This window comes from Barbus barbus (genome assembly GCF_936440315.1).
Source record: "Barbus barbus genome assembly, chromosome: 8".
NCBI classification, from domain to species: domain Eukaryota; kingdom Metazoa; phylum Chordata; class Actinopteri; order Cypriniformes; family Cyprinidae; genus Barbus; species Barbus barbus.
Genome location: NC_136736.1, coordinates 22,760,154 through 22,780,587, shown reverse-complemented (window position 1 = coordinate 22,780,587; position 20,434 = coordinate 22,760,154). Strand labels below are relative to the sequence as shown.

Here is a 20,434-nt window from a genome sequence, read left to right as displayed (position 1 = left end):
TGAAAGAGCACTTAGTTCAGTACTCACATGATCCGTGTGCAGCAGCTTGTGTGCGCTCAGAAAGCTGTATATCAGAAGTTTAAATTGATATGGCTTTAAAATGCATGCAAATAAGTTTTCAGCACAATAGACATGATAATCAAAACTAAGCAGATGTTTTGTTTTGGCAGAGTATCTGAGGCATGAGCTGTATTCTGGAAAAGGGGACACGGAACAGCAGCTCATTTGCATTTCAAGATACATGCACAAAAAACTGCTTGGAACTCCAAATTGCACAAATTCCATTTGCGAAATTTCACAAAGCAATAATGACCGCACCAATACTATAACTACATCATAGACATGCAGTTATAGAAAGGTAATCAACATCCTGAAATGTCAGTCAAACAATCACAACAAAGGATTATGGTACCGTACATTTCACGTACAGGATTTGTGCTTATAGGCAGTAAGAACATAATAAGCCAACATTAGCAACTTTCCCAAGGATTAGATGGGAAAAGGAACTTGCAATTCTATTTGTAACGGAAGTAGCAGAAGATTTGCCTTTCTGATAAAAATGTTTTTATATTATAGCCTATTCATTTTATTGAGGTAATTGGAAATGGAAAGATCTGAATCTCTGCTCCTTTGAGCCATAGCATCTTGTCAGTGATCAGTGTTGAGTGGATGTTAATCAGGCATATATGAGAACTCAGCTGTTGTGCTAATTCACAGTCACATGCTGTGGCCTAATACCCGTATCATCACGCTACATCCGTCGGAGAAAATGAGAAAACTGCTTTTTAAGACTCTCTATCACATCAAGTTCTCAGTGTGCAGTAAATCTTACGAGATTATGCATATTCGAAAGTCATTAGAAGCCCGTTGAATATTCATCACGAGTTTGATATTTATGCAAATCACTATTGATAGAGCATTGAGTGAGTCAAAAAGAGAAAGAGCAGTTTAAAATGGATTCTGATCACACTCAAAGATGATGATGCACAAATCAATCACAAATTTTGTCACACAAATACACACACATACATGTACACACGGACAATGGACTCAGGGTGCTGAGGAGATTGGGATTGGATAAGCCCTAAAGCCTGTGAAGGATTTGACTAAGGCTCTTACCATGTGAGGTCAGAGAGCATTCAAAGTGTGGCTGTGTGTGTGTGTTTGTACTTTGACAAGGGGAAGGTAAAGGATGAGTATGTTATATTGTCTTTCTTCCTCTGTGCATGTGTGTAAACCTCTTAGGACTATAAAAGCACTTAATGGCATTAAGACTCTGTTATTCTTTCTTTCTCTCTCTTCTTCTCTATTCTTCCTTCTCGCTTACTTTTCGTCACAGAGCATTAGCTACTGCCCCATTTCAGGCTATAACAGAAATAGAATCCTTATTTACGCAGACACAATCAGACAGATCATAGCATATACATGACTGCAGCTGTATATGTGTCTTTCATGTATTTTTGTTGAAACGTGCACCTGAGAAACATAATTCTTGGAGTTAAGTGTTTCTTAGTAAAGGAGTTTACATTTGCTATTCATTTGGTGAAATCACTGAGAAGTTTTTGGCCTTCCATTGAAAGTCCACGCCAAAAAAACTTTGACACTTCAAAAAGTTTTATAAAGACATTGTAAAAGTAATCCATGTGAATTGACCCGTTTAACATTGATTAGTGCACATACTTACTGCAGAGCACATCAAATATGGTAAACAGAAGCTCAACCATACTTGCTTTAAACACAAGAGCAAATGTGAAATGTGTTTGCATCACACATGAGTACAAAACTCATTGGTTCTTGTGCCATAAGCAAGTATGTTTGTGCTTCTGTTTACCGTGTTTTATGTGTGTTGATCAGTGTTTATATGTGAATAAAAATTCAAGTGTTTATCTTCAAAAGACTTATGACTTGATCCTTTTATGATGTATTTATGAACATTTTGTAGCGTAAATTTTAGGTGTAAAGGACTTTCAATGAAGGGACAGAAATCTCTTTTGGATTTCATTAAAAACATTATTAGTGTTTTGAAGATGGACAAAAGACTTATGGGTTTGGAATGACATGAGAATAATTGAGGTAACTGATGTATCATTTTTGGGTAAATTAACCCAGTTGTCAAGGGGGTCACACACTGGACAAGAAGTGCAGCAGTGTGCCATGGCGTTAAAATTCAAACACATTATTTTCTATGAGTGTACACACACTCGGCCACTGTCTGCGGCATTCAGCTATGAATCAGGACTCTCATCACACCGTGCCACAGAGCACCACTTACATAGTTTTCCATTAAATTACATAATATTTGTCCTGAATTATTGTTAATGTACATAATAACTTCATCCCAGGCTGGAAAATCAGGTACTGTGCATTTTTCTAGCAAAAGGTTTGTCTTTCTCTGGCTTGGAATAAAGTTTGTATGCTTCATATAGACTGGAGAGCTATAATAATATACAGATCACACTTTTTCTTTCTGTTTGCTCTGTTTTTTTTAAACACCGAGCTTCTAACTCATCGATGCCACATTGTTCATTCTTATATGCCTGTTTGGGGATTAGATGAACTGTCTCCTTGTTTCCGGTGGGAGATACCTGTGAGATGACCTAGTTGAGGCATGCCACTGCGCTTCATTTCCAGTGTGCAGCATAGTATTTAGATTAGTCTTATTATAGATGTTGCCTCATTCACAAAACCCAGTTAATTTCCAGTAAATCTGGTGCTTATACAACACAGACTGTGTGCAGTAAACAATGCCATCGGTTGAACTAAATATAACAGTATTCACATATTCCGTATTTGCTGTGTGTTTATCTGTTTTCATTGTTTGTATTCATAGGCTATACAAGTTTATTTTTATATGTGTTTCAGCTCTGGACCCTGCTAAAGATCCGTGCCTCAAGATAAAATGTGGCCGCCATAAAGTGTGTGTGGCTGAAGATTACCAAACACCCACCTGTGTTAGTCAACGTAGAATGAGGTAAGCTTCCTCCACTCTATCTGACTCAGAGTTTCTGCTCATTACTTAAACATTAGTAAAAACAGCATACAGGTGTGGCCAAACTTGCTGCTTTGAAGATGTGCATGACATGGCTATCTCCAAAATGTTTGTAACTCAAGATGTCTCGCTCGTACATCATGGTGTCAGTGATCTAGAACACTTAACAAAACACACAGGAATGGTTGAAAACAAAACACTGAGTGGAAAGCAGTGTGTCCAGAACTAATTTCTACTGAATACCACTGGAGAAGTCTGAAAACAGCAGTTTGAGTAAAACATTGAATGCCATTAGAGGCTTTGGAACTCTCCAATGGCTGTGCTACCAAATATTTAATTAACAGCTGGTCCAGTTTTCTGTTTGTAATAATTCCATATTTTCTCCAAGCCAAGTCCACTGCAAACTAAACAAATACATATATGGATACCAAAAGATGATTTAGATGTTTTCCAAAAGAAATGTGCTAATATTAATTGATTTTGTTATGGAGTATGTAAATAGGAAAACATTTTCACCAGTTATGGACTTGCTGTAGCATTTTTGGAAATTTTTTAGCATTGATTTAACATGGCACATTTTCCTGCACATGTTTGATGTTAAGTATGGCGAAAAAGTTTTTGAGAGGAAACAAGGGCTGTTCTATGTTCTTACCCAGTCAGCCTATACTGGAACTAACTGGGGATTCTTGCCTGCCAAATCTGGCAAACGAGTTCTTCTGAGAGATAGAGAGAAAGAGTGTGTGTTTGTGACCGAGGTGAAAATAAGGCACACACTGACCTGGATTTTGCAAGCTACAGTTGTCAACAGTGATTGTTGTTATGAAACTAATCAGGTGGCGAATTGGGGGTGATAGCAGAATAAAAATATTTCTGGTTTTTTTTTTAATGGCCCAATGAAACACAAACGAAGGGGGATATTGAAGAGAAGTGTAGAAAATGAGAAGTATAAATAACAGAAATATGGGGGGAAAACAACATTACATTCTCGACTGATGGTACGCAATGCAAAAAGGTGTCACAAGTCTGTTATACAGGGTTGTGAACATGAGGGAAAAGTATAAAATGCAACTTATCATATAAATGTGTATAGTTAAACAATAAAATAAAATGTTTATCAACCTTTTAAAGAATGAAAACGCTTTATATAGCGTCAAAAGGGATGTTAGAGCATTGGTTCTCAACTTTTTTTGCTCTCTATGGTCCAGAATAATATTCAAAGTAAAATTATCTATGAACACATTTTACATTTAAATCATTTTAAGTCATCTTGAGGCCCTCTAGTGGGCCATGGTCCCCTGGTTAACAATACCTAACAATATCTGTGTAAGAGACCAATGAAACTATTTGATGCAAATTTACTTGGAAGAAGTTAGACACATCAAAGTACGCTATAAAAGCATTTAGTGTTGTTAAATCAAACTGTAGTGAATCAAATTGCATTAATTAATTCTGTATTGGCAAATATTGCTTTGGAATCGAATAAAAAAACCTTTGTCAACCTAAAGACTCGTACGCCTACAGATTCACGTACAGGTTCCGAACATCCCCTCATCCTTAAAACCCATGAACCAGTGATCATAGGAAGAGGACAGATAAAAAATAGCTGCATTTCTGCAGATCAATATTTTTTGGTTCTTTATTTGTGTTAAAAGGGCAATCTCACTTTTTGTGTGTGCAGTTTTAAGGACATGAATATGAACTCACCACTACTGAAATGCAAAAGATGTCCAGTTGTGCACCCTTCACCTGTTTGTGGAACAGATGGACACACTTACTCCACCAAGGTAACAAGAGAACTGCCACGTTGTGTGTGTTTCTATATGTGTATACTGTCTGAATTGCTTTTCATAAAGCTGTGTCACAGAGGTATTCAACCAAGAGATTAATCCTCGATCGACAATGTACTTTACTTATCTAATCTCAGCTTTGTGTGTGTGTGTGTGTGTGTGTGTGTGTGTGTGTGTGTGTGTGTGTGTGTGTGTGTTGTAGTGTAAACTAGAATATCAAGCTTGCATCTCTGGGAAGCAGATTTCTGTGAAGTGTCCAGGACAGTGTCCCTGCCCTTCAGGAAATCCAGCAGAGAAGAGAGGTACACACACTTTATTGATGCAGTTGACCCATAAGGACTTGCACACAAACACTGCCTTTGTTTTGAAAGGAATATGTGCGCTGCATACTGTGCATACTGCATACTGAGTATACACTGAACATGCATTATGAATGTGATAAACATATGGGTCATATGGCCATTTTTTGGCAAATTTAGTAGGTATTCAGTGTACACAAAATTTTCTTGCACATATGTACTGTATTTTGTGTACACTGCACACAATATAAAGTACATATATTATAGTAGTAATGGAAATATGCTATTACGAATGTTTTTTTCTCCTTTAAGCCCTCATAAACGGGTAATGATGAATATCCTATGTCATTACTTGATGAACCAACAAATTATTCTATATCTGAAACCAATCTTTCATCTCTGTAGCTGTGGGAAGGGATATGTACCCTTTAGGGTGGGTACTTGGCATGTTTTCATCTGCAACGAGAGCAGCAAAGAGATTTCAATACACCAAACTAGTCTTATTTTGTGTAGAATCTCAAAGCTACTGAATCCCTTAGGAACTTATTAAATGTTTGCTGTTCCAGATTGGTAGTGTCAGTGTGTGTATGCGTGTACGTGTGAGAAAGACAGCACAGTAATGTTTGTTTTCATCATTATCCCAATGAACATAAGTCCTGTCTTCAACTGCTTGGCTTCAGGTCTATAGAGGAAATTCACTCACATTCACCATCAAAAGATTGACAACTTAGAGCTGAAAGCAACACAAACTAAACTTAAGATCATGGAACTGAAGTCACAATAGATTTTTGAAGGGATGAAAAGCATGAATATTGTTTTTTCCAGTTGCCAAATATGAGCAAGATCAAAGCTTTTCATATACACTACCGTTCAAAAGTTTGAGGTCAGTATTCCTTTTATTAGTATTAAAGTTAGCCATTTATTGGAAGTTTTCCTCTTTTATCATATTGCTATTGCAGACTTACTAAAAGAAGTAAGCCACTAAAGGTTGTGCGTTACATTGATTTTACCATGGTTAAAAGACTTTGTGCCATTTATCAGAACACCTCTAACTTGTAAAGTCAGTGTAACAAATTGTTTCTCATCTTAATTGTGTATCCACAAGGATTTATATTTGTCTGTTGAGTTTTTATTTGTCATCTTGTTTTTAGCCATCAAGAGACATCAAACCATATTGACTGTTTTCCCAGACTTAATTATCTAGAGCTAATGTAAGAACAAGCTAAAAACATCTACACATCCCATTATTATATATACTTAACACTATATGATTTTCAAAAAAGCAGATACTAAATGTCAGAGAAAACACAGCCCGATGTGCGTCTCTGCTGAATTCCAGAAACATTTCATTGTTGCACATAATAATTGAACAGAACAAATCCAAAATTAGAGAACATGAATATGTAAGCCCTCGCAGCTGCTTCTGAATGCAAAGCCCCAACCCTTCCTTCCTTCCAGTACTGCATCTTATCAACAATCAGCACAGATATATGATGCATTAGCTACAAGGATTTAATCAGTTACGCTCATTAATTACTTACATCAAAACTAGATACATCAAATGCCCCAAACAATATACACAGACTGTTAAATCTACTGAACATATCAAAACAAAACGCATTGGATGCAGAAAAAACAATCAAGTAAATTGGAAATTATTTATACATTGGATAAGTACAAATTTCCCCAGAAGGCACAGTTATTGCTGATGTTATCCAGTATTATGGGTTTTATAGTCTGGAGCGTCACCAGGCAGGATGTACTGGCTACAGGACAATAATAGCAGGGATTGCTCTCCTCACCCTGAGGGTTAACTGGACTTAAGTACCTTACTTAAAGGCACAAAGGTGAGCTGTTAGGTGTACAAAGTCACTCTCCACTTCGTTAAAAACCAGCAATGAATCCTAAACAATAATCAAATTTAGCTGTTATCAGTAAAGCTAAAATAGTGTATACTTGAAAGTCAATATAGCCCAACAATGATCGCACACTTTTTCAGCAGCCCTGGGAATTTTCCCCATTCATTTCAATAGATTAAATAAATGTCTAGTAATTCCACAGGCCTTTTTTAAAAAAGACTCTTCTCTAAAGAGTTCTAAGCCTTGAGTCAAATCAGCAAGCTCCAAGATGAATCACATTTCCTTTGATTCGAAGCTAAACAGCATATGAAATACAAAAAAGGGTACAAAACTGAAATATAAACTTAAATTCTACTCAAGCCAAGAAGAAATGCAAATTACTTGAACAGGTCAGAAATGATGGTAAAATATAAAATGACCTCTAAAGGTCTGGAAATGCCCTTGGAATTTTGGAGACTTTCAGAATTTTATTAAACAAAATGAGTGAATTCAGAACACAGAATAAACAAGATTATATATTTACAGTCTAAAACACCTCTAAACTATGTTCCATTTGTTTTGTTGTGTACTAACATTTATTGGCAATTAATCAGTGAAGCTATAAAGGTACACTGAACTGATAACCCTTAAAAAAAGAAGCCTGGACCAAGTTAAATGTGATAAACATGCTTCACAGCTGCCAAAGGGGCATGACTAGCTGTGACATGTATTGCCATTATTATTGCAATCAAAGACAATGTTTTGAGGGCACTATACATTTATAGATAATTAGATATTAAAGGGGTCATATGATGCGATTTCAAGTTTTCCTTTCTCTTTGGAGTGTTAAAAGCTGTTTGTGCATAGATAAGATCCCTGAAGTTGCTAAAGACTAAAGTCTCAAACCAAAAGAGATATTCTTTATAAAAGTTAAGACTCTGCACATGTCTACGTCACGGTGTGGGTAGATTTGCAAAACACTGCCCAAACGTACACGCAATGAAAGAAGGCGTAACTTTTATTCTCACTGTAGTATTGTTGTTGCCGCCGCCATGTCGTGGAGACGCTGTGTGTTTCGTTGTGAAAGCAAAAGTACTTTGTTTGGCCTTCCAAATGAGTACACAACTAGAAATCAGTGGTTAAGTTATATTTACAACACTGTTCCAGAAAAAGGACAACGCAAATATTCGAGTGTGTGCAGCACATTTTACGGAGGACTATTTTTTGATCCTGGGAGAGAGTATCCTATAATGTGAACACTATGAATGGCTGTTAACAGCAATTCCAACTTCGCAAGGACAGTCTGGCGTTTCTGACTCACAGCCTGTAAGTACGTTTCGATATTTAAAGAATTTGCTACTGACTATTCAAACGTGAGTTTTGAGCAGTGTAGAGTAGTGCTTGTTTGGAGTTTCTACGATCACAAATGCAGACATGGTGTTATGTTTGCGAACCGCAACGTGTAAAAAGACCGTATGAGTCATTATAATCAGTAATTATGTCCTCACTGAACGCAACAAATGCCTTGTTCATAGCGGGTTTTAGTCTCGTCGCGCCGCGACACGGCATAACAACATGGGATCGGGCGTAACATTTCCGTCACACGCTTGAGGTATTCGGCCGATCACAACGCACTGGATAGCTGGCCAATCAGAGCACACTTCGCTTCTCAGAACGATGAGCTTTGTAAAAATCTACGTGTTTCAGAAAGGCGGAGCATAGAGGAGCAACAATAATGTACAGTATGTGTAAAATAATGTGTTTTTTGAACCTCGAACCGCATAAACACATTGCATTACACCAAATACACAAAATAATGTTCTTTTTTGGCAACATCATATGACCCCTTTAAGTCACTGAGTATAATCATAAAAAAATACTTCTTCCTTTTTCAGGATGCTGTATAATATGCTATAATCTAAAATCCAAATAAGTTTACAGATCCTTATCGGAAAGGGTTTTTTTTCATGCTTGCTCAGTGAACCAGTTGAACAACAATTATTGCACAGGCACTTGTGGAACAGTCCTTAAGACTCTTATGGTTAACAAGCAATAGACAATGAATGTCACAGATTTAATAACTTAGGACAGTAGAGAAACCTTTCTGCTGACTCTGAAAAACAGCAGAAGAATGTCCTGATCACCTGTGTGAACAGCTCATAGTCCTGAGGCAGGGAGGCATGAGGATGGCAGATGTGGCCAGAACAATAAACTGCAATGTTCATAATGTAAGACACCTAAGACAGTACTATGAAGACAGAAAGACAGCTGATCATCCTTGCAGTTGCAAAAAACTAGCAAATCTGGTGCAGTACATGAGAATGAGATGCACACTGTTGTACTTAAATCAGCTGCTGGCGACGGATGCTCACTGTCACTTTTGATTTTGACTGTTAATTTTTTATGTTAATACAAATATTTAAACGTTAGAAATAAAAGCAGTTGAAAATGAGAGGACATTTATTTGTACTATTTTGTTGCTTAGTTTATATTTAAGTTTATTGAAGAATATTAAAATATGTACAGATTAAGGCTATAAATTTAAAACCTAAATGTTGTACAGTGGTTCTAAACCAGGGGGCTTCAACAAACTTCCAAGACCTAAATGACTTAAAAGTATTTAAATTAATATATTATTATTATTATTAATATATTAAAATAATCAAATTGTAACAATTTAAAATGCTAAAAATCACATCAAATAAAGATGTGAACTCAAATCATATTTATTTTCTTCTTCTGGAGAAACCTTTCTATTGTATTTATTGTAGATCATACTGGTCATGAATCTTCTGTAATCACAAAATGCATTGTGAATTTATGTAATATATCTGTACTCGTTCTAGTACACACATATAGAAATAGTTTGACTCAATTAAGTCATTCAAAATATGGCAGTGGGTGGTCAGTGCAAAGCTTCTTTGGCAAAATTCCCATTTCCATTTTAACAGGAAATATTCCGATTGGTGAAGATTATGATTTTTTTCAAGATTATGGTTATAATAGTCTTTCACAGGAAATTCTGCAACTAAACAGTCTTTTAAAAATGAAATCGCACTGATTAGTGACTGATACAGGAGCACATATCATTGCATAACCTCACAGCCTCTAAACATTAAGAAAAATATTTCTCTTTAGAAAAAAAAAAAGAGAGTTTTAATTTTGACCCTGTATTGCTGTGTCTGATTGCTTAATTTCTCTGTTGAATGTTCTGTGTAGAATGTGGCAATGCGGAGATGATTGAAGTGGTCAGCAGATTACGAGAGTGGATCACAGCTCTTCATGAGAGTAGCAATCCCAGCAAGAAATACAAGTTCCAGAAGCCAGAAAAGAGTAAGCACATACACACACAAACACACATACACATCTGAACTGCTAAAATTAGTGCTAACCTAATAACCATGAAAATGAAATCAATGTCAAATTAACGATCTTTCGGTGACCTCTCTGTATGTTTGTGTAGAGGTCGACATGAGTAAGATGCTCCTCTGTAAGGACTCTCTGGGCTGGATGTTCTCTAGACTGGACACAAACTTTGACCTTCAGCTCGACCAATCGGAGCTGTCCAGCCTGAGCTCAGAGAAGAGTGATGTGTGCACTAAAGCCTTCCTCAGGTCATGTGACCCAGACAGAGACAGACTCGTTTCCAGCCAGGAGTGGTGTTCTTGCTTTCAGAGATATCAAGGTATAAACTTCAGCCCAATTCAGACAGTAATTGTTTCTCAGGCTGTCATCTGTAAAAATAAATCTGCATGGCTCCTCAGTGATAAAATTCATGCGTTCAGATGAAGATAAATTCATGGTGGATGTGTGAATTTGTGTTCCTTACATGGTCAGTTACATTGATTGGACAATTATTAAATTAACATTTAATTTAATAATAGGAAAATGGTTTTCTGTTACATTTTATCTCAGAAGGAGGGATTTTTTTTAAATGTGGAAATGCATCCTTTAATGAACGTAAGGTAAACATTTGACTCCACTACTTATTTAAAGTTATATTGCATACCTGTTGCTGCCATAACAATGGCCCATTTCAAATGATTAGATAAAATATTGTTCTTGTAAATACTTTCCAGCATTTCAGTAATGAATGTGTCTGTCTTTAAAATGCATGCAAATTACCACAAAGCGGAGTTACTGTACAGTGCTTGGCAGTGGTCAAAAAGTATTTACATAATGACTTTTGAATTGATCCCCTTTTGTAAATTCAGAGATGTGGATTCAGACAAAAATGTACCACACGACCTTGGTGTTTATCAAAAACAGTAGGTAATTCGGCTGAGAATTGTTACGTATATGGTGTGAGAAAAACAGAAATGTTGGATTTGGACGGCAGTAAAATCACAGACTAGGCCCTGCAAATGCAAATACTATTCCACATGCTTTCAAGAAATTCAAGATAAAGAACTACTTTCTCTCACCTTCACACAAGCACACTAACTAATAGGACTAAATACATGAAAGTTACAAAACAGTTGCGTAAAGCTTAATAAACCCTGACAGGGAGATCAGGACCTTGATGTGAACAAACATGAAAGTAGTACCAGTATGTTTCTATGGCCAAAGCTCAAATATTTTAGCGGTGTTATACAAAAATATTTTACCAGTCAATGCAATAATTTATAAATGAAAATTATGTATTTCAGAGTATATAGCTTATTAAATTAGATTACCAGTAGTTAATTTGTTCTGAACGAACACTATTTTTAAATAAAGTTTAAAATAAATTGATCTTAATGTTAATTTATTGTAAAGTGTTACCGTACACTGTATAAAGCACAAACAGCCTGGTGTGTAAGTTCATCTGAGAAAGAAAACTAGGACATTAAGACAGAACATCATTAACCGTTACAACAAAAAGTCATTCTAGAAATTATGCAGTATTGTGAGATAATCTAGTTCTGAGATAAATGACATAATGCCTGCAGTTAAAATCTCTCTACCAGAGGAATAATGGTGGAGGTATCTTTCTCACTGCTGATCTGAAATCAATGTGTTTCAGAAGCTCCCTGCCAGTCAGAGATCTCCATCATCCACAGACAGCAAGCTGGGAAGAAATTACTGGGTAAATTCATTCTCTTGTGCGTTTTGTTTATACATGTAATTTTCTCATGAACAAAGTGGTGCTTGTTTGTAATGCAAGATCATGTTTAATGGAGTTATCCTGGTCCCAGTTCCAAAATCTGCCAACAGCCATCTTAAATCTAAGTAAATCCATCTTAAGTACAATTCTTTTAAATATACACTTAACACTTGTTCAAATGTTTGGGGTCAGTAAGACTTTTTTTTTTGTGTGAACAATTTTTATGTTATTATATTTAAAAGGCAAACTAAGTACATGAAAATAACAAAAAAAAAATAACATGAATATAAAAACAACAATGGTCTGCATGATTGTACGAGGAGAAAAGAGCAAACAAATGAAGTAGAAACAACAGAGTTATCAGTTAGGATCAGGGAGAATTACTTTTCCCAATGGATGTACAGGCAATTCTGTCAGCATTATCACCATTTCTGTCTAAAATGGAAATATTTAAATTTCTTCAAACAGTTATTAAAAACACCTTTAGTTTTATTGTCAGTCGCAGCAAACGAGACCACCTCGTAATATTTATTGCATCTATGAACATCATCCATCCACAAATGAGCTTTCTGGATCAAAGCAATGTCAACCTTTTTTCGTTGCAGTAGTTGTAAAAAACTTGTACGTTTATGGGGCCATTTAAACCATTGACATTACAACTTCTTACAGTATATTAATTTCAATCATTACTATCAAACAAATAAGAGAACTGAACAAATGAGAGAAAGTTGTACCACTGCAAATGAATTAACTCAAGTCTGCCATAAAACTTTTACAGACTGGGGTGAAAACCCCAGGCTGCCACCCTCCCCTGTCTTAATCAGTGACACTAACATGACAGCCAGTACCATTCTTTTGAACACCACCATTAGCCCTATTATAAGAGAACAGAATAACTTTGAATTCACACGAGTGATAAGTGGGGTTAAAAAAAAAAAAACGAGTATGTGTACTTTCCATAACGAGGAAACAAACATAAATAATTGTATCATGTACATTGAAAACTGTACATTAGTGATACCAAGTTTCCTAGCTTACATGAAGAACTGCCAGTAGCCGATTGATACATGAAGTTCTAGATCAGTAAATCAGAAGTCGAGTCACTCAGTATTATCAAACCCTTATGCCACGTCCATCCCAGGAGAATGAGGAGCAGGAATGGAGCTCAAGAACCGACACGCTTCGTCCAGTGAGTGCATTAGTTTGGTCTCGCCGTATTTCATGACGATCTTCAGAGTTGCTGGATACTGAAGAAAGGTCTGCAGACCTGCCTCTTTCAATTCCTTCCGTACTGCACTGAAGGAGCTCCGCCTCTTTGCCATCGCAGGAGAGAAATCGGGGAAGAAGCTCAACATCGCACCATCACCCGCTTTCACAGGACCACGGCATCTTGCTTCATTTAGAATCAAATTCCTGTCGTTGTATCGTAACAGTTTGAAGAGAAACACTCACGGTTTGGAGAGATCAGTTGAAGCTCTGGAGTGAACTCGATGCGCGCGTTCGATCTCGATATCTCTGCCCACAAGTGATGGGATCCAAATCGGCAGTGACCGTTTCAAAATGCCGATTGGGTCATCCTTCTCAGCCCCTTCAGGCAGTCCCAGCAGGCGGAGATAACTGCATCTGCTGCGGTCTTGTAAATCAGTCACCTGCTGCTCGAGGGCATCCAGACGCACAGTGTTCGCCGATCACTTTTTTTTCGCTCTCTCTGTTCCCCGATTAAAAGGTCAACTTTAGAGCATATATTCTGGATTGTAGTCATGTGAGAGGAGAATTAGGTGCGCATTGCTGCTAATTCAGCCTTCAAAATGTCCTCAAATCGCTTTATAGTGACCATATTACAGTATCTTCAATGTCGGCTCGGCCCGCCGCGGCTGCTGGTTTTGTTTTCTTTTTAATCGGCGAGGATGACAGTGAGAGATAAGCGAGTTTCTGACTGTGTGACATCTCCAGACCAACGACAAATGAAAAAACTACCCCAAATGTAAAAAAAAGACGACGAACAACAGTAAAAAATGGTAATATACACAGAGCTCAGCTAATGTGCGACTTGGCTCATGAAAGCGTCACGTGATCCCCCAGCAAGACTTTTTTTTTAAAGAAATCTAAACTTTTATTCAGCCAGGATACATTAAATTGATCATAAGTGACTGTAAAAAAAAACTAATAATAAAAAAAAAAAAAATATATATATATATATATATATATATATATATATATATATATATATATATATATATATATATATATATATATATATATATATATATATATATATATACACACACATTTAACACATTTTTCAATTTTAAATAAATGCTGTTCTTTCAAACTTCATATAGTTTGAAAAGAATCCTGAAAAAAAAAATATTTACATTTCCACAAACATAAGCTGCACAACTGTTTTTGATTGATTTTGACAACATTGATAAGAAATGTTATTTAAGCACCAAATCAGCGTATTAGAATGATTTCTGAAGAATCATACAGTATAACACTGAAAACTGGAGTAATGGCTGCTGAAAAGTTCAGCTTTGTCATCATAGGAATACATTGCATTTTAAAATATATTCAAATAGAAAATGGTTTTAAGCTGTAAAAATATTTAACAATGTTACTGTTTTTACTGTACATTGATTAAATAAATACAGCCTTGGTGAGCATAAGAGACTTCTTTCAAAAACATTCAAAAATGTTACCTTAAATCACATTGAATATTTATTTATTTATTTAGTCATTTAGCAGACGCGTTTATCCAAAGCGACTTACAAATTAGGACATAAGAAGCAATCAAAACCAACAAAAGAGCAACAATGTGCAAGTGCTATTACAAGTCTTGGTTAGCCTAACGCAGTACAGATAATTATTATTATTATTATTATTATTTAATTTTATTTATTTATTTTAAATAAAAAGACATAGATCAAATAAAATTAGAATAGAGAGTGCTAGAGTTAGAGGGTCAAGTAAAGATGGAACAGATTAGTTTTTAGCCGTTTCTTGAAGATGAGTAAGGATTCGGCTGCTCGGATTGAGTTGGGCAGGTCATTCCACCAGATGGGAACAGTTAATGAAAAAGTCTGTGACTATTTGAATATATGTTAAGTAGTCTTATATGCAGGAATTTATTGGGTATTTTTTATTATCTATGAGCTAATTAATGCAATCAAAAAAAGAGCTACTGTATTTAATTAAAAATCAAGTTAGTTGCCTACATCATATTCTTTAAAATATGCTTGAAACAAATTTTGAAAAAAAGAAGAAGAACCAAATAGGGAAAGGGAAGTGGTGTGTGGCCAAGTATGGTGACCCATACTCGGAATTTGTGCTCTGCATTTAACCCATCCAAGTGTACACACAGAAGTGAACATACACCCGGAGCAGTGGGCAGCCATTGCTGCGGCACCCGGGAAGCAGTTGGGGGTTGGGGAAGCAGCCTTGCTCAAGGGTCTCACCTCAGTCATGGTATTGAGGGTGGAGAGAGTGTTGGTTATTCACTCCCCCCACCTGCAATCCCTGCCGGACCTGAAACTCAAACCCACGACCTTCGGGTTACAAGTCCAACTCTCTATCCATCAGGCCACGACTGCCCCAAATAGAAAGAAGAAAGAGCTTTATTACACAATATGTTTACACACGCACAAGGTATTTGACTTGACAGCTGGAGCTTCCAGTGCAGAAGAAAATATGGACATAGTGCAGACATACATAGGAATAGCACAGTAGAGATGGAATATAACACTAATATAAGAAAAATTAAATAATACACTATATACAGAAGTATAGAAAAAAAATGTTTAAATGAATGTACAGAAATGTTATTTACAAGTGTGCAGTTTACAAATGTCCAAATTTCGGATTCTATGTCAGTTATAATGGACAGTTTATAGTTATGGAAGTTTTAATTGTTCAGGCTGAATATAGCCTGCGGGAAAAAGCTGTTGTTGTGCCTGGCTGTTCTGGTGGTTGGTGCTCTATAGCGCCGACCAGAAGTCTACAGTTGGAAGAGAGAGTGGACTGGGTGTGAGGGGTCCAAAGTGATTTTCTTAGCCCTTTTCCTCACTCTGGAGATGTGAAGATCTTGGAGGTTGGGCAGAGGGGCACCGACAATCCTCTTAGCTGTCCTGACTACTGATTGTCATTACATTCTGCCAAAATAGGGATTACATGATGCATTGCATCACTATACAAAAAAAAAAATTGTATCATTGTTATTTATACCTGACTAGACTACACAATCAACTAAATGTAACATTACAAACTAAAACAAAAATCTGTTATGTTACTCAAACATCCTAAATCATAATACTTTGTGAGCCTCAGCTATAAACACCAGACTTGCAATGTTACCAGTATTTTACACCATGTTCATGTAGACATGTAGTCACTAAACATAGTTACAGTACAACCAAGCTGTCAAACAGAGGGAAGCCAACATTAATTCTATTAAAGCAAGAAATCACTCAAGTTTCTTTCCCTCTCTCTGAAGGTTGCGTGTTTAATTTGAGCAGGGGAATGAGATGAGGGGAAATTGGACATGAAAAGAAGGATATTTTTAACTGCTGTTTCTCCCCTGAGTGGAACACACAGTGACGGCTCTGTGGCTTCCGGCATTGAATTATAAAAAGACAAAAAAAGAGAGAAAGATAAAAAAAAAAGCTTGACTATGGTGATTCTGTAGAATCTGTGAAGTTGAAATGCAATGAATGTGCATGAGCGACACGGAGAGAGAGGGAGAGAGCAAGCTCTCGGGGGTGACAGTTATGTTCTTTGACATTGAATATATCATCTCCCTATCTGTGTGAGTGTGGCTGTGAGACACACTCGGTGCCTGTGTATAATCTTGCCTGTGATGCAATGTTTTCTGACATTAGGACTGATGCTGATGTATGTGTGTGTGTGTGTGTGTGTGTAGGTCCGTACATCCCCTCCTGTGATGAGGATGGCTTCTATAGGCCTCACCAGTGTCATGGCAGCAGTGGTCATTGCTGGTGTGTGGGCCGCTATGGAAATGAGATTGCTGGGTCTCGTACCCACGGCCCTGCTGACTGTGGTAAGAGGGGGTGCATCATTTGACACCTCAGATATTTTGGAAAAATAATAAAATAAGTAATGCTTTTAATCTGTACAATGTAGGGATTCAGTGACTTCTAGGCTGATGTGATCTAAAAACTGATCATTTTACATTTTACATAATCTTTCCAACTGGAATGGCTAGTTTTATTTAGCTAATGAATTATAAAGTTTATACAAAAAAGATCTCAAAAAATATATATATAGATCATACAATATGGAATTTAAAATATAAGTAGTGTATATTTAAAAGTACTGCAGGTATTTTGACCATCAGACTATAGCAAGTATTTGTGAAATCACTTCAATTAATTATGGTGTCCAATAAAAAAATTGTGCCACATCTCACTGTTTTTAAAATGACACATTTTTTTAAGTGGTGTTCATGGCCTGAGATGCTGGAGAAAAAGAAAAAAAACTGGGAGATGTGGCACAACTGTCAAAGAAGATTCAATGAAAAAAAGTGTCTCGTGTGGTGTCCTTTGAATAAAATGAGCCCAAACACAATGCATGATGCTTAAAAATAATCTATAATAGACTGTGTATGAGAACATGCTTTGATGCATGAGTCTGGAGGAGTATTATGTGCACATTCCATAAAAGTTTAAAGGAAAATATGCAACCAAATACTGTAACAAATTATTGGTTAAATTATTATTAAACCATTTGTCTTTAGTACTATACTACCATTCAAAAGTTGGAGGTTAGTAAGATTTTTTAAATGTTTATGAATGAAGTCTCTTATGCCCACCATCCAGTAAAACCGTAATATTGTGTAATATTACTAATATTTAAAATAATAGTTTAAAATTGTAATGGTTTTTTTTTTTACAATTACTCCATCCCTCAGTGTCACATGATCCTTCAGAAATCATTCTAATATGTGACCCTGGACCACAAAACTCAGGTATATTTGTAGCAATGGCCAACAATACATTGTATCTGTCGAAATGATTGATTCTTCTTTTATGCCAAAAAAGATTAGGATATTAAGTAAAGATGATGATCATGTTCCATGAAGATATTTTGTAAATTTCCTACCATAAATATATTAAAACTTAATTTTTGATTAGTAATATGCATTGCTAAGACTTCGTTTTGGTGATTTTCTCTATTTAGATTTTTTTTTGTGCACCCTCAGATTCTCAAATAGTTATATTTCAGCCAAATATTGCCATATCCTAACAAACCATACATCATTGGAAAGCTTATCTATTCGGCTTTCAAACGACGTATAAATTTAAATTTGTAAAAAATTACCCTTATTACTGGTTTTGTGGTACACGGTCACATATTCTGATTTGGTGCTCGATTAACAATTTTATTATCAATGTTGAAAACGGTGATGCTTCTTAATATTTTTGTGGAAACAGGATACATGTGCTACATATTTGTGAGGACTCTTTGATGAATAGAAAGTGCAAAAGAACAACATTTAAAATAGAAATCTTTTGAAATTTTTTCTATTCATTTAACTTTTTATCAGTTAAATGCATCCTTTCTGAATAAAAGTATCAATTTCATATTTAAAAAAAAAAATCTTACTCGTTCCAAAACTTTAGATTCAAGAAAAACAGCAACAAAATGCATTAATTTGAACAGCTAAAAGTCAAGAAATTAAAACAGCTACTGTTTTTCCTTACAGCCGTGGAGTCTTCCGGAGATTTTGGCAGTGGTGACTCTCTGCTCTCAGACGATGAAGATGGTGATATTGTAAATGATGAAGATGATGAATATGAACAAATTGATGATGAATATGGGTACTTGTCATAATCCATTTTCCGCTGTCTTTTTTATTATTTTAAAACATTGAACAACAAGGAACCAAATAAATAACAGACTTTCATTTGGTCTTAAAGCACGTTTCTAGGTGATCTCGGCAGAGTGCAGTAGTAACATTACTAAAGGGTTCATCTACCCCTGTGCCGTATAACATTTGTACAAAATTATTATCAAAACTCAATAACCACATATCATTTTTATTACTTTTCTTATATTCATCCAAAGTGAATACATATATTGACAGACCTGGAAGTTCAGGAATTCATAAGCGGGTTTGATGAGAGATTATTGAGGGTTAAATGTTTGCACTTATAAACATGCACACAAATACAACCCACCTGACGTCATGATTTCATGAGAAATTCGCTCTGGAACTCTTTGCACCTGATAGGATGTGATTTTACACTCATGCCATGAGGAGTTAACATCCGTATTCACACATCTCATAACGGTTCACCATAAATCACATACCTACATTGATTTTTGATTTCATCAGCAGAATGAATACTTAAAATTACAGATGAACTATCAAAATGTATCAGTGTTTGATATGTAAAGGTGGACATTCTAGAGCAAACTTGTTTGAAATTGTTAAGACCCGGCCTGGAGTGACCACACCATAAAATAGATGTGACTGCAATCGATGTTAGAAAAGGACAGAGTCATGCTATTTACAGAGGCTTAAACACACACACACACACACACACACACACACACACACATCTTGTAAACACTTTGGCAGTCCTTGGGCATGAGGTGCCTTTGACGCAACTTGGAGGAGCGGTGGAAAAGAGGTCTGGGGATAAAGAGAGAAGATATTTAGTGTTAGAATGTAGAACTTGACTGCCATACAAGGTTTTTGCGTCACATTCTCTGTTGTTTTGGTCTATAGGAGAAAGTGAAAATGATTAGTTAGTTTGCATATGTTATTGTAGACGACAAATTATATGATAGATGCTGCTGCTGTCACTTATTCTCCTCATCCCTCTCAGTGCTTTTGCATTTTCTGTCAGATTTGTTTTCATGATGTGCATATGAAAATATAAATTTCCTTCTATGGGCATTGTGGTGTTTTCTGGAAAAATAAAATAAAGTTATTAGGTCGAATGAGTTTATGATAATCCGTTTCAGAGGTTAAAGGAACCACCTTTATCAGTGTTGTCCAGCTGTTGTCAGAGATAACACATTTTGGTTTGTTTTTTACAGTATACATACAGTATAATTTGCTCAAATAAAGTTACACAGACCAAAAAAGAGTTTTTGTACAGTAATTGTGTGTGTGTGTGTGTGTGTGTGTGTGTGTGTGTGTGTGTGTGTGTGTGTGTGTGCGTGTCAGAGAAGGAGAAAGAGAACTCCTGTGTGTCTGGTCTGGTTAGTGCTGCATTATGTATAAATGCAATTTTAATATTTTATATACCACAATTTCTCAGACTCAAACACACACACAAGTAAACCGGGGCATCTGTGTGGTTGAACACTTGTTTAATCCTTAAAACACAAGCATGTGCCTGTCAACTAATGTGTGTATGTGTCTCTGGATCAAGATTACACTCTTTCTGTTGTATTTTAGTCATTTGATC

At 36.1% G+C, this 20,434-nt stretch overlaps 1 protein-coding gene across 3 annotated transcripts in view; it reads left to right on the top strand.

Moving 5' to 3' along the window:
- The window catches only part of LOC306873630 (testican-3-like), a gene marked incomplete at its 5' end in the record, with an annotated part of 38,121 nt that extends 17,998 nt beyond the window's left edge, over positions 1-20,123 (top strand). For all 3 annotated transcript variants that reach the window (XM_079423053.1, XM_079423052.1, XM_079423054.1), the window contains 8 exons: positions 2,863-2,971; positions 4,668-4,773; positions 4,979-5,078; positions 10,133-10,246; positions 10,377-10,598; positions 11,919-11,981; positions 16,915-17,052; positions 18,718-20,123. In XM_079423053.1, coding sequence (XP_079279179.1) covers positions 2,863-2,971; positions 4,668-4,773; positions 4,979-5,078; positions 10,133-10,246; positions 10,377-10,598; positions 11,919-11,981; positions 16,915-17,052; positions 18,718-18,845 — 980 coding nt within the window. In that variant the 3' untranslated portion in view covers positions 18,846-20,123. The remainder of the gene's footprint in view (positions 1-2,862; positions 2,972-4,667; positions 4,774-4,978; positions 5,079-10,132; positions 10,247-10,376; positions 10,599-11,918; positions 11,982-16,914; positions 17,053-18,717) is intronic.
- Between the last annotated feature and the right edge of the window lie 311 nt (positions 20,124-20,434).